Source organism: Sceloporus occidentalis, unplaced genomic scaffold (assembly GCF_023333645.1).
Source record: "Sceloporus occidentalis isolate IW3139 unplaced genomic scaffold, rSceOcc1.0.p SCAF_5, whole genome shotgun sequence".
In the NCBI taxonomy this organism is placed as follows: Eukaryota; Metazoa; Chordata; class Lepidosauria; order Squamata; family Phrynosomatidae; genus Sceloporus; species Sceloporus occidentalis.
In genome coordinates this window covers 2,342,612-2,357,323 of record NW_028316985.1, presented here as the reverse complement: position 1 = coordinate 2,357,323, position 14,712 = coordinate 2,342,612, and the positions used below count along the sequence as shown (strand labels likewise).

At 43.8% G+C, this 14,712-nt stretch overlaps 1 protein-coding gene across 1 annotated transcript in view; it reads right to left on the bottom strand.

Annotated features, from left to right (window-relative positions):
* Positions 1–14,712, bottom strand: part of LOC149311545 (kielin/chordin-like protein) — a 99,701-nt gene that overhangs the window by 27,786 nt on the left and 57,203 nt on the right. Inside the window, exons 23-32 of the mRNA XM_089526584.1 lie at positions 12,922–13,095; positions 12,349–12,431; positions 11,921–12,014; positions 9,650–9,832; positions 8,688–8,858; positions 7,468–7,644; positions 5,666–5,751; positions 5,440–5,530; positions 2,449–2,531; positions 610–783 (exon numbers count right to left, since the gene is read on the bottom strand). Coding sequence (XP_089382710.1) covers positions 610–783; positions 2,449–2,531; positions 5,440–5,530; positions 5,666–5,751; positions 7,468–7,644; positions 8,688–8,858; positions 9,650–9,832; positions 11,921–12,014; positions 12,349–12,431; positions 12,922–13,095 — 1,316 coding nt within the window. The remainder of the gene's footprint in view (positions 1–609; positions 784–2,448; positions 2,532–5,439; positions 5,531–5,665; positions 5,752–7,467; positions 7,645–8,687; positions 8,859–9,649; positions 9,833–11,920; positions 12,015–12,348; positions 12,432–12,921; positions 13,096–14,712) is intronic.

The window sequence follows — 14,712 nt, the reverse complement described above, 5'->3', positions numbered from 1 at the left end:
ATTAGTTATGTCTGCAATTTGCACAAAAACTACAAAACTTTGCCCACTATCCATCACTGCCTCTTAAGTCAAGAAGGTCAAGGGAACTACATGTAGCCTGGGAGCGGTCGGTTGTCCCAACCCCAAAATCGCCTCCTCCTCCTCCTCCTCCTTCTAAATAGCAAAAAACAAAGGTTGGATGGTCCCTTCCATCTCTATGATTCTATAAGCACTGTATGTTTTGACTATAACCTTTGGAGACTTTTGTTTTGTCATGAAACGCCCCTTCAGCTTTCTCCACCCTGAAACTGCAAAAATAATGTGCACCTTAGAATTAATGCAGGTTGACAATGCTTTAACTGCCATGGTTCAACGCTGGGAATTATAGTTTGTTGTGGCACCAGAGCTCTCTGACAGAGAAGGCTAAATGTCTCACAAAACTACAGTTCCCAGAATTCCCTAGGATTGAGCCAGGATGGTTAAAGTGGTGTCAACCTGGATTATTTCTACAGTGGGTTTTGGATCAAGGACTCTAAACTCCATCTGCCTCGAGATTGAGGCCAGTCTCTCTGTGGTTGCTTCCCATCCCTTCCCTTGCCACTTACCCACCCACCCATTTCTTCTGCTTACCAAACACTTGCATTGGCTGCAGGCATCCTGGGGGTCAGGGAAGCGCTCGCCATCCTTGCAGTCTCTCCCGTGGAAGCTGCAGGATTCGCACGTGGGGCAGCCACAGGGGTCCCGTGATGGATGAGGGCAGAGGGGCATTGGGCATAGACGGGTGCCACAGGAAACATCTCCTCTCTGGGGAGCAAAGAGAGAACCCCAAGTGGGGCAGCCTTCTCTGTCTGGTCCCACAACAAACTACAAATCCCAGGATTCCACAGTATGGAGTCATGGCAATTAAACCTGTGTCAAACCGTATTCAATTCTGAGTTGCGGCAACAGTTTCAGACTCAAGGCTGCTTAGAAAAGTCAAAAGCTCTCTGTGTTAATGCCATAGGACCTTATCACACTAGACAAATCCTGCACAGAAACAGGATTTTAAAAGCAAACACCCCCCCCTGCAAATACAGGAAGTTTTTCAGATGCGTTTGCACCAAAGAGCAATAACACAAAAATAAAGTGAACAGAAAGTCGATAAAAATGACACCTTTTTACTTCTGGAAGTTCCTGAAAGTAAAAAGGCATTGTTTTTGTTGACTTTCTGTTCGCTTTATTTTCGCGTTATTGCTCTTTGGAAGAAAAACATCCCACATTTGCAGATTTTCCCCCCCTACTTTTAAATCCTGTTTCTGCCCAGGATTTGTCTAGTGTGATAAGGTCCATACTAGTTTAATTTCATTTGAATGCCCAATTCTCATAGAGAAAAACAAAAATACAGATAATGCAGTGCATTACAGGTTGAATCTTTCTTATCCAAAATGCCTGGGACTGGAAATGCTTTGAGTTTAGATGATTTTGGGGTTTTTGAATATTTGCATATACAGAATAAGTTATCTTAGAGATGAGACCCAAGTCTAAACATGAAATTAGTTTATGTTTCATATATACCTTATCAAGAAAGCCTGAAGGTAATTTTGTGCATGAAACAAAAGTCCAAAACGCACTGCAGAAATGATCCAGTTTGAGACCGCATTAACTGCCCTGGCTCAATGCTAGGGAATTCTGGGAACTGTAGTTTTGTGAGACATTAACCTTCTCTGTCAGAGAGAGCTCTGGTGCCACAACAAGCTACAGTTCCCAGGATTCCCTAGCACTGAGCCAAGGAGATTAAAGCTGTCTCAGAGGTGTATTATTTCTGCAGGGTGTTTGGGACCAAAGTTTGTATAGACTGAACCACCAGAAAGCAAAGGTGCCACTATCTCAGCCACCCATGTGGACAGTTTTGGATTCTGGAGTGCAGTCGCCCCTCCTTTCTCACGGACTTGAGGTCCGTGGCCTTGAATGTTCATGAAGGGGCGACCTCTGTTATTTTCAATAGGGCGCCCCCACATAGTGCACACCCCATGCACGCTTGTAGGCATGTACCCCTTTCAAGCCTATAGGGCTTGAATATTGGCAAGTCCCCGTTTGCGCAGGGTATGTGTGTCTGGAACGGATCCCCTGCGAAAACGGAGGGCCAACTGTATTTTGGATTTCTGGATAAGGGAGATTCAACCTGCATTAAAAGCCGGTTTCCTTGTGAGCAGCCTGCCCTGAAATGCCTGCTGCAGGAAAAATGTCTTTGCCAGGCTACGGAAGGAGAGCCAGGAGGCCAGAACCCTATATCTCCTGTTTGCTTCTGCAGTCCTTCTCAAAATGGTGACAGGACGTGATGTATGCTGCCATTTTGAGAAGGACTGCAGCAAGCAGGTAGAGGAGGCATTTGGGCTCACTGTGTGGCAAGTGAAGTCCACAGAAGGGTGTAGGGGAGGAATAGACCCCTCATCTCCCTCCATAGTTCCCAACCCTTGTTCTAGGGCTTACCAGGCAGTGGCATTCCTCACAGGGATTGTTGGGGGACATAAAGGTCTCTCCATCTTCGTATTCGTGTCCCTGGAAACTGCAGCCTGGGAAAGAGGGAACAGGGTTGTCAGACGGGAAGGGAATGACTCCTCCATCCCTGGTTCCATAGTGAGAAATAATCCCTTTATACAGGAGAAATGGTCTCCTGCCAGCTAAGGCCAATGGGATTGCATTCCAACAATATCTGGATTCCATAAATGCTAAATATGGCAGCAAGGTTGGTCACTGGATGTTCCATATAACACCTATTTTACAAGATCTATACTGGCTGCCTATTCGCTTCCGGGCGCAATACAAGGTGTTGGTTATTACCTATAAAGCCCTAAATGGCTTGGGCCCAGGGTACTTGGAGGACCGCCTCTCCCCATATAATCCGCCCCGCACTCTCAGATCAGTCGGGAAGCATCTGTTGAGGGTTCCTAAGGCGAAATATATCTCGTCTTCGCAAAGGGCATTCTCCTTCTCGGCCCCGCAGACCTGGAACTCCCTTCCTGACGAGCTCCTCTCCGTCGCCTCTCTTGATCTTTTTAGGAAGAAACTAAAGACCTTTCTCTTCCGATAAGCTTTCCCCCATATGTCCTGATGTTATGCGGTTCTCCCCCCTGATATACAACTGTTTATCCAGCTTGTTTTTGAGTGTGTGTTTTAAGAGGTTGTATGTTTTATAGTTTTTAAATTGTATTGGGATGTTTTTAACATGTTGTTGGTGATACTTGTTCATTAAATGTTATATTGTATCACTTTTGTTGTAAACCGCTGTGATCAAATTTGGAATTTGGAATAGTGGTATATAAATAAAATGTTATTATTATTTATTATTATTAAATGGAATTGAATTGCAATCAATCATTTAATGACACTGGATCCTACACTGTCCTTTGAGACCGGACTTTGCTGTTTATCTCATCACTCCTCCATCTGCTGTCAAGTCTGCAAGTTCACCTAGTTCAGAAACTCAAATTTCATCAGTTAAAACCCTGCAAACCTTTATTAAATCTCTGCAACAAGTTAAAAAAAATCCAAAGGCCTTCTTAAATAAAAAAGGACTTCATTAGCTGGAAGAAAGACAGCAGAGATGGGGCCAAGCGGATCTCCCATGGAAGGGATTCACAATTTAGGAGCAGCCAGGAAGAAGATGTCTTTATTTATTATTGTATATACTCATGTATGTGGAGAGATCTTGTAGAACCTTTGAGACTAGCTGAAAGAAAGAGGTTGGCAGCATGAGCTTTCCTAGACTTCAGTCTCCTTCCTCAGATGCATTAGACTGAAGTGGACTGAAGTCTATGAAAGCTCAGGCTGCCAATTTCACTCTTTCAGTTAGTCTCAAAGGTGCTACAAGATCTCTCCAATACTGATTCTTCAGACTAACATGGCTATATCTTTGAATTATAGTCATGTATAAGTCTAGAAATTTTAGTCAAAAAATTGACCCAAAAAACCTGGGTCGACTTATCCACGGGTCAATGTGAGTACTGTCCTTTAACTCTTATCACAAAGGGAACTATGCGCTGGTGAAAGGTGAGAGCTTAAGCTCTTCTCAGGGCACCTAAAAGAAGGATCAACCCCTCTACTATCATCCGTCCAGTCTTTCTGTTGAGCACAAAGTTATGCCTATTAAAACTTTTCTTTGCTTCATCCTTGACATCCTTTGTTACATGCTGATAACTTTTACCCTCGACTTATCCATGAGTCCTATCAAAATCTGTAATTTTGGCCCCAAAACCTGCCCTTGACTTATGCATGATGTTGACTTATAGTTGAATATATATGGTATTTATTCCATATATATGCTGCTTTCCTCCCAAAATGGGACCCAAAACAGTAAATTAAAAGTGTTTGCAATCATTATTATTATTTTTTAAAAAATCCCCACATTAAACACCATAAAATCATTTAAAAGCCATACAAAAGTTAAAAACAAATCAAACACATGTATAAATACAAAGCTCCTGATTAACTTTTTAAAGTTTTTAAAAAATTCAAAAAGGCTGTTGAGAAACTGGAGCCTTGTGTCTAAAGGAGGGCGACCAAAATGGTGAAGAGTCTGGAAACCATGAAGCCCTATGAAGAAGGATTTAGGGAGCTGGGTCTGTTTAGCCTGGAGAAGAGAAGGTCAAGAGGTGATATGAGAGTCCTGTTTAAATATTTGAAGGGGTGTCACATTGAGGATGGAGTAAGCTTGTTTTCTCGGTGAAAGCATCCCTAGGAACTTTGACAGAGAGTTGGAAGGGTTGGATTGCATCTCCCATCAGCCCTAGCCAGCAGAGCGAATGGGGAAAGATGGAACATATCCAGAGAAGAGTGACCAAAATGGGGGAAAGTCTGGAAACCCTCAATCCCTGTGAAAAGTGGCTTAGGGAGCTGGCTGTCTTTAGTCTGGAGAAGAGAAGGTTGAGAGATGACATGATAGCTACATTTAAATATCTGATGGGAAGTCATGTTGAAGATGAAACAAGCTTGTTTTCTGCTGCTCCAGAGAATAGGATTTGGTGCAATGGATTCAAACTACAGGAAAAGAGATTCCACCTAAATATTAGGAAGAACTTCCTGATAGTAAGAGCTGTTTGACAGTGGAACACATTGCCTTGGAGATTTTGGTGGAGTCTCCTTCTTTGGAGGTCTTTAAACAGAGGCTGGATGGCCATTTGTTGGGGGATGCTTTGATTGTGAGTTCCTGCATGGCAGAATGGGGTTGGATTGGATGGCCTTTGCAGTCTCTTCCAACTCTATGATTCTATGTTTCTATGAAATGCACCACACACTCAAGCAGCACATCTCACCTGATGCTGAAGGGCATCACACCAGCAAGTGAATCACTAAAAATACAAGTATCAAGTCGAGTCAATGTGTCATTTTTGCCAAGTCAAGTCATCAAAGCAACTTAATCCAACTTAAGTCTGAGTCAACTGATTCAAGTCTACCTCACTGGTTCCCACAGGTGTTACTCACCTTGGCACAGTGGGCAAGCGCATGGATCCTGCACAGGGTGGGCACAGGGAGCAGGAGGGCAGAGCTTCCTCAGGCACTGAATGGAGCCAGCCTTCAGAGAAAGGAAAGGGAACCAGTTTGTTTTCATTGCTGGCCATTCCAGAGAAGCCCCTTGCACCCATAATGCTAGTCACACCACCCTGAATGCAACCAAAAGAATGGTGCATCACCTCCCTGCCCCACTCACTCTGCAAGTACACTGGGAACAAATGGGGTCTTCCGGGTTGGCAAAGGTCTGCCCATTGGCCACAGTGATGCCATTATAGGAGCAACCTGTTTGGAGAAAGGAAAACAGGGTGGGGAACCAGGGATTACTCACCTCACACCAGTGACTTTGAATGTTCATGGAAGAGCAGCAAATTGATTCCATAACCAACGTTTATTATGCCAGCCACAGATGCTGGTGAAACGTCAGGAACAAACTCTTCCAGAACACGGCCACATAGCCCGAAAACCCCACAAAAACCTTGTCTCTGAACTTTAAAAGAGCTATCTGTGTTCCCTAAAAGTTTCAACACTTTAGATAACTCCCTTTGAAGCTGTGAGTAAAAATCTGGAATGGATTCACTGCTCTACTGAGGTACACTGCAAAATTAATGCATTCTGACACCAATTTAACTGCATGGCTATTAATATTATGGTATCCGGAGATTTGTAGCTCTGTGAGATATTTCACCTTCTCTGTCCAAGAGCTCTGGCATCACAACAAACTACACATCCCAGGATTCCATAGCGTGGAGCCATGGCAGTTAAAGTGGTGTCAAACTGCATTATTTCTGCAGTGCAGATGCCACCTTATTTAAACAAGCTTCTAGCTTTTAACTGGTTGGGGGAGAGCAACAAATATGCTGGTCCTTAATCTGTAGGAGGTTGTAATGTGTTTTTTGAGTGCGTTGTTTAGTTCTTTCCAAAAAAAAAAAAAAAAGCAGTGAAGAAACACAGCCTCCAAATGGTCTATAAACTGAACAAGAAAGTCCAGTAAATGCCATGCTCAGCGAAGGACAGAAGAGACCCTCTCACGGCCGCAGGAGTTGACCGCATATGGTGCAGCTGTGGACAGGTCGACATAGGGACCACCAAATGCAATGTTCAAACATGAATAAAGGAACATGAGAGACACTGCAGACTGAGTCAGCTGGAAAAATCATCATCAGCAGAACACGTTATAAACCATCCTGGGCATAAAATGGTGTTTGAAAACACTGAAATTCTGGATGATGCCAACAGCTGTTAGGTCAGAATGCACAGGGAAGCCATTGAAATCCACAAACACTTGGATAACTTCAACAGGAAAGAAGAAACTCTTAAAGTAAACAAAGTTTGGCTCCCAGTCCTGAAAAACACCAAAATCAGGACCCAGCAAATTCAAATGAAAACCAGCCAGGTTCAAAGGAATTTCCCAACAAGAAAGGGATCATTAAGTAAATGGACACCTTGAGACCTTGCCATTCAACAACAGAACAATGCACAGATTAACATGGAAATTGCTTCCTCTCAACCAACAGTATATATATCCCCCTCACTTCCATGCCAGCATTCTCTGAAGATGCCAGCCACAGATGCTGGTGAAACGGCAGGAATAAACTCTTCTAGAATAGCAATAGCAAGTACATTTCTATACCTCTTATCAGTGCACTTAAGCACTCCCTAAGTGTAAGCTAATTGCCCCCAACAATCTGGGGACTCATTTTAGTGACCTCCTCAGAAGGATGCAAGCCTGAGCCGAGCTTGAGCCCTTTTGCTGGTATTGAACTCGCAACCTTATGGTTTGTGAGTGAATGGCTGCAGTACAAGCATTTAACCCCTGCACCACCAGGGCTCCTCATAGCCCAAAAAACCCATAAAAAGCTATGGATGTCAGCCGTGAAAGCCTTCGACTTCATATTTCTTACCCTTGTTTCAGTTCATGCCTACATCAAAGAAAAACCCATCTCATACCCCTCACCAGTTCAATTCATACAGGTCAGTGTTTCGGCACTCTGACCTCACCATGGCACATGGGGCAGCAGTGCCCGGGCATCCGGACAGGATGGCTGCAGCCCGCCTGGTAGCATGGCTTCTTGGTGCAGGTGACAAACCCATTGAGGCAGGAGCAGAGGCCGCAGGTATCTTGGGGGTCTGGGAATTCCTGGCCGGACAGGTAACGCTCAGAAAGGTACTCACAACCTGGAGAAATGATGGACAGCAATATATTCGGCAATAAATTCACAGTAATACATGTTTCTAAACCTTGCCATGCAGGCTGCAGGCTTTTTCCTCTGGTCCCTCCCCAGCAACCAGTATTTAAAGACAGACTGCCCCTGGGCTTGGAAGTTCTACTGAGTTACAGTATATTTCCATGTTTTCATGAAATGCCAGAGAGATAATGTCTCTCTCTCCTGGCCATACCTGTGTAGAAATGTCCTTTCCTGCGCAGAAAATCATGGCTTCTTGTGTAGGAATGTTCATTTTTGCCCTGAAAACCATGGGTTGTTTTTTGTTTGTTTGTTTGTTTGTTTGTTTGTAGGAATATTCTTTTCTGAGCAGAAAATCATGGTTTCTGCAGAGGAATGTTTTTTGTTTTTTGTTTTGGTCTGGGCAGAAAACCATGGTTTTGCTATAGAAACATTCTTTTCTGCACGTAAAGTCATGGTTTCTGCATAGGAATATTATTTTCTATACAGAAATCATTGTTTTGTAGGGAATTGTTCTGTCCTGCAAAGAAATTAATGGTTTCTGCATAGGAATGGCCTTTTTTTGTGCAGAAAATCATATTTTCTGTGTATGGATGCTGTTATTTGTGCAGATAATCAGGGTTGGAACATCCTTTTCTACACATAAAATCATGGTTCCTCTATAATAATGTTCTTTTCTGCACCGAAATCATGATTTTTGCATGAGATTGCCCATTCCTTTGCAGATAATCATGGTTTCTGCATAGGAACATTCTTTTGTGCAGAAAATCATTGTTTTGTATGGGAATCTTCTTCTCTGCAAAGAAATGTATGTTTTCTGTATGGCAATGTTCTTTCCTCTGCATAAAAATCATGATTTCTTTTCAGTCCTATATAGAAATGGTTCCTTTCTTGGCAGGTCCATCCTAAACTGCAAAGATTTCCTATCCCCTAGTATTCACCATCTGAGGGTTTCCACCACCTTATTTTTCATCTGCCATTTGAATATTTGTAAATATACCTTCTATCCCTAACTCAGAGATGCAAAGCCCTTACCTTCACAAACCTTGCAGCAGGGCCCTGGGACAGGGAAGGGGCACTCGGCAGGTGGGCAGGCTTTGGCCTTACAGGTGATGCTCCCTTGCCAGCAGGAACAGAGACCGCAGGGGTCTTTGGGGTCTGCAAACTGCTCTCCATTGGGGAGCTCCTTGCCCTGGAAAAGGCAGCCTGGCGGATGCAAAGAGAGGGGCCCATCACTCAGAGGAGACAGACTGGGGCGACAACATGGGCATGCAGCCTCTGTACAGTGGCGGCTGAGATTTCTACAACTTCTTTTTGGAACATGCAAATTTCCCCCTTTTTTGGACTACAGTTCCCAGAATCCCCAGCCTGCATGCGATTCTGGGACCTAGAGTCCAAAAAAAGATGATTTGCAAGCCCTGGTTGTTTTTAGATTGCTTTTTTAAATCTACAACTCACACAATCCCCCATTTGTCAACTGTTCAAAAGCTTGGAAAGAGTCCATTTTGGACTGCAATTCCCATTCTCCACACAAAGCCAACATGAGATTCTGGGCATTATAGTCCAAACAACAACAGGCACACAACAACAACAACAACAACAACAACCTTAATGGGCTACCCCACTAGGCTGCTGTCAGTATAGACACACAAAGTAGCCATACTTTGAACACCCAATTACTGCCCAAATGAAGATGATGACGATAATAATAATAATAATAATAATAATAATAATAGATAAAGATAAAATGTTAACTATACTTTTCAAATAATACAACACCCCAGCCCAAGCTTGAAGATCTTTTTGTTTTAAATGCAACCCTTTTTGGCATGCATGCAGCCAAACTGAATGACCCTGGGTCTGAAGGCCCAGGAGCATCAGGGCAAAGAGGGGTCAAAATTTGGCTCATCAAGTGGCAAGTCCTGACTTTTGGGCCCCAGTTGCACCACTCCAGATTGGGCAATTGGTGTTTATGGGATCCAAACGATGCCTGTTACCATCGCAGGAGCGACAGCAATCCTGCTGCAGTGGGTGGGAGCACTGGACTGGCGCGCAGGGCTGGCGCTGGCATGTGATGGTCCGGTTGGTGCAGATGCAATCCCGGCATTTGTCCGAAGGGTCGTAGAAGCGCTCCATGTGCTGGTAGGAGATGCCCAGGTAGAGGCAGCTGGCTGGGGGTGCTGTGGAGGGGAAGAGAGGAGGACAGTGGGATGGGATGCAAGTGGGAGAAAAAGAAAGGACAATATACTATCTGTTAGGGGCATTGTTGCACCCACACTGGATCTCTCCTATTCCTTTCTACAGGTTGAGTCTCTCTTATCTAGAATCCAGAAATCCAAAATATTCCAAAATCCCATAAAAAAATTTTTTTTACAGTCAGCGCTCTATCCATGGATTCTTTATCCACTGATTCATAGATTCATAGAACCATGTTGTTGGAAGAGACACCCAAGAAGGCCATCCAGTCCAGGCCAATTCTGCTATGCAGGAAGACACAGCCAAAGCCCTCCCTGTGACAGAGAGCCATCCAGCCTCTTCTTAGAAGAAGGAGACTCAAACACACTCCAAGGGAAACCATCCACAACTTGAAAATATTCAGGGGGAAAAGAAATTCTAAAAATCAAACCTTGGTTTTGCTATCTTATATAAGGGACACCATTTTATTATGCCACTGTATTGAATAGGACTTGAGTATCCATGGATTTTCTATCCACAGGGGTCCCCACAGTGGACAACAAGGGCCAATAATAATAATAATAATAATAATAATGCCCCATTGTATATAATGGGTCTTGAGCATTTATGGATTTTGGTATCCACCTGGATACCAAACTCCAGTGGATACTAAGGACCCGCTGGAATAACAACAACAACAACAACACCCCATTGTATATAATGGGACTTGAACATTCATGGATTTTGGTATCCACGAGGGTCCTGGAACAAAACCCCAAGTAATAATAATAATAATAATAATAATACCCCAGTGTATATAGTGGAACTGAGCATTTATAGATTTTGGTATCCATAGGAGGTCCTGGAACTGAACCCCAGTGGATAACAAGGGCCCACTGTAATACTAATACAAATACCCCATTATCTATGATGGGACTTGAACATCCATGGATTTTGCTATCCATGCAGGGTCCTGGAACCAAACCCCAGCAGATACCAAGGGCCCAGTGTATCAACATGTACAACATATTACACATATTACTAAAAAAATCCCCACACAACTCCATTACACAAATAACATATAGCACCCTAAAACAAAAAACACCATCTTAAACTATACTAAAAACTTATCTTAAAATCTACTATACTACATTACCCCACATCTCCCCTTCACACCACTCTCATTCTAGGAAAGGTAGTCCAAAAAAGTAACTTTTCCACGGTGTTTTTGTTAAGTAGGGTTGTGTTTCTGAGAAATCTAAAATTGCCCACACACCCGGCTGAGACAGTGACCGCTTTGTTTTCTGATGTTTCCATGTATGCAAACATGGTTTCATGTACAAAAAATTTAAAAATATTGTGTATAAAATTATCTCCAGTCTCTATGTATAAGGTATATATGAAACATAAATGAATTTCATATTTACGCTTTGGTCCCATCTCCAAGATATCTCAGGTATTCCAAAATCCAAAACAAACAAACAAACAAATAAATAAATGTTATGCTTTTCATTTTAATCATTGCTATATACAATATTTTATATTTAAAATATTTAATTCTATATTTGATATTGTATTTTAACACACTGCATTCTGTTTTATCAATGCTATCTTGCTCCCTCTTTTATTTAAACTGGTCATTGATCAAAATGAATATATGTAATGATTGTGATGCCTTTGCTTTCTGATGGTTCAATGTACACAACCTTTGTTTCAAGTGAAAAATTATTAAAAAATATTATGTATAAAATTAGCTTTAGGCTATGTATATTAGGTATGTATGAAACATATGTATGCAGTATAGAAATATACTTGCTATAATGTCATGCTTAGGCTTGTGTCCCATCTCTGAGATATCTCCTTATGTATATGCAAATATTCCAACATCTGAACAAATTCAAAATCCCAAACACTTTGCGTCCCGAGCATTTTGGGTAAGGGAGACTCAACCTGAATTTCCCTCTCTCCTGCAATATAATGCCATTCAGGAGACAGAGCTGCCCACCCACCATAGTTAGGAAAAGCAACCAACCAGACCCTCTTTATATCCATCTCTTACAAAACTGGTCTACCTGGACAGTGCACTTCCATACCTGGACACCGGGGGCAGCACTCTCCAGGCACAGAGAAGGGCTCTGGGCAAAGCAGAGGAAGGCAGCGGCGGGTCAGGCATTGCACATTGCCATTCTATAAAAAGAATATGAGGTGAACAGTCGGACTGGGAGGATTCCCCAGAGATCATGCAGTCCAGCCCGTTCTCCTTGTCCTTCCCTATGAAAGCCAGTTGGATCGTTCCTGGAAATTACCTGCATCCCAAAGGAGGAAGAAGCCTGCAGGCATCTTCCCCTCCACCCCTGCTGCCCTGAACACCCAGAGGCCAGATAGTCCAACCCCTTTCCATCTTCTCTTCCTGCAGAGAGCAGGCTGATGTTTTCTGGGAACGGGGGAATTCATAACCAAATGGGGAGAAAAGCATCAGTCTCTGTCTCCATCTCTCTCAGCCCACAGTCCCCACACTCACAATGCAGTGGCACTGCCGGCACTTGTCCGTGGGGTGGGGGAACTCGGCTCCGTTGGGGTACTCCTTCCCAGCATAGTTGCAGCCTGTGCAGAGAGGGAAGGGTTAATACCACCTGCATTTTTCGGAGGAAAGTATATGGATCGTGAAACAAGCCTATTGGGAACAAGGAGGGAGGTGGGTCTGGGTCCATTCCAGGCACATGGTCCACTCCACTCCCTGTTCCCTTTTAAGATGGAGTTATGGATCTTTTCATAGCTGTAGGGGCACCTATGACAGAACTAGGCAAGATTCTGAAATGTAAAGTTATATCACTGATTGTTCATGCCATTTTTTCCAATTTCTATGTATGGTTGTGAAAGTTGGAGAATGAAGAAAGCTCATAGGAAAAAAAATTGATTCATTTGAAATTTGACCCCAGCTTGTAAATGTCTGGAAAGCACAATCGACGTTGAACATTTGGGGTGATAGAACCAGGACCAGAACTTGGAAATGGTCCTTTTTGGACTGTAACACCCAGTATCCTAGCTGGCCAGAAATTTTGGAAGCTGCATTTTTTTACAAAAGGGGTCTTACCATTGCAGTTGTTCTGGCAGCAAGAGCCTGGTAAGGGGTGGGCACACAATGCACCTGGGCACTGCCGTTCCTCACAGTGCAACTCTCCTCCAGTGCACATGCAGGCTTGGCAGGGGTTCAGAGGGTTGTGGATTTCCTCTCCGTCTGGCACCACATGGTTCTCATGAGCACAATCTAAACCAGGCAAGATTGGAGGATGGGAGAGAGAAGAGGTAGGCCAGTCTAGTTAGCAATACACCCCCCGCGAACCTAGAAACCTTGTTTGGTCTGATTCACTGGTAGATCGTGGGGACTGAGAAGAGAAAAAGCATATTCCTGCATGGCAGGGAGTTGAACTGGATGGCCATTATGGTCTCTTCCAACTCTACAATTCTATTATTCAAAGGGAATTGGGAAGCCTTGCCATGTGGAAGGCAATGGTTAGGTTGGAAAGTAGCTGAATCCAGGTAAAATGCAAACCTTGGGCTGGGACTCAGCAGACCAGATGCGGATCTGGTGGATCCAGCCTAAAAGGCCCCTAATCCATGTAAAAACACCAGCTAGAAACTCTGCTGTGACTGCCAAGTGACTGGATGGGCCAATGTCTCTCTTACCTGTCACCTCCATCGCATCCTCTCTGAGGACCCCCGCTGTGGCCTGTGACATCAGAAAGGGGTACCTGGCCATGTGGGTGTCCCCAGGTGCCCCGTTCCCGCTCTTACGAGCCACAGCAGGAGCCTTCAGAGAGGATCTGATGGTGTGACAGGTAAGGGATGTGTGCAATGGTGGATCTGTGGTGTGATGGTGTGTGGATGTGTGAACACTTATCTTTCACTGCATTGGCCCTGGGACTGGCCAGGTGGAAACCATGTGCAGGTATCCTGCCTGTCTATTTAGGGTGTAAGATGATCTTGTTGAAGATAGCAATAGCATTTACATTGCTATACCGCTTCATAATGAACTCAGCACTCCCTAAGCAGTTTACAATCTGTAAGCCACTTGCCCCAAACAAGCTGGGCTCATTTTACTGACCTGCGAAAGGATGGTAGGCTGAGTCAACCTTAGAGCCCTGGGATTGAACTCACAACCTTGTGGCTGCAGGACCGGCATTTAAATACTGTACCACCAAGGCTCTCTATGTGGGGCTTTGGGTGACAAGTTCATGGAGGGTGGGCAGAGGGTGGTCCAGCAATGGCTAATAGCCTTAATGGTCACTAGCCACCTCACAGATCAGAGGCAGTGTGACTCTCAATGCCTCTTCCAGGTGAAAAGGAGCAGGGAAGGCATATTTTTCTGGAGCCAGTGTGAAGCAAGGATTTGAGTGATGGACTAGGATTCCGGGGGAACTGGGTTCAAATCCCCACTTGGCGATGGGAACCCCATTAGGACAATTCAGGCTCAGAAGATGGCAAGGACAGCCCCCTCTGAGTAAATTTTGCACAGAAAACTATGTAATAGGGTTGTGTTAGGGTCACCGTAAGTCAGAGATGGCTTTAAGGTACACAACAACAATAACAATAGCAACAACAAAAAACTAGCTGGCCCACTGAAGGAACAGGACACTGGGATCACTAAGCTTTAGGTCTAATCTGGCAGCTCCCCACTTAAGATGACTTCGACAATTGAATTATCGTCTGTACTATTTCTACTTTCTTTTTAACATTTTAATTTTTAATGGTATTAATTATTAACCAGAGCTGGGACTGCCAGTGGCTTCCATTTTCAGCATAGTGTTAAATTCAATTTTAATATTAGTCCAATTATTTTCCACTTAGAAAGTAATGCTGGAAGGATCAGGAGGATCGAGATCAG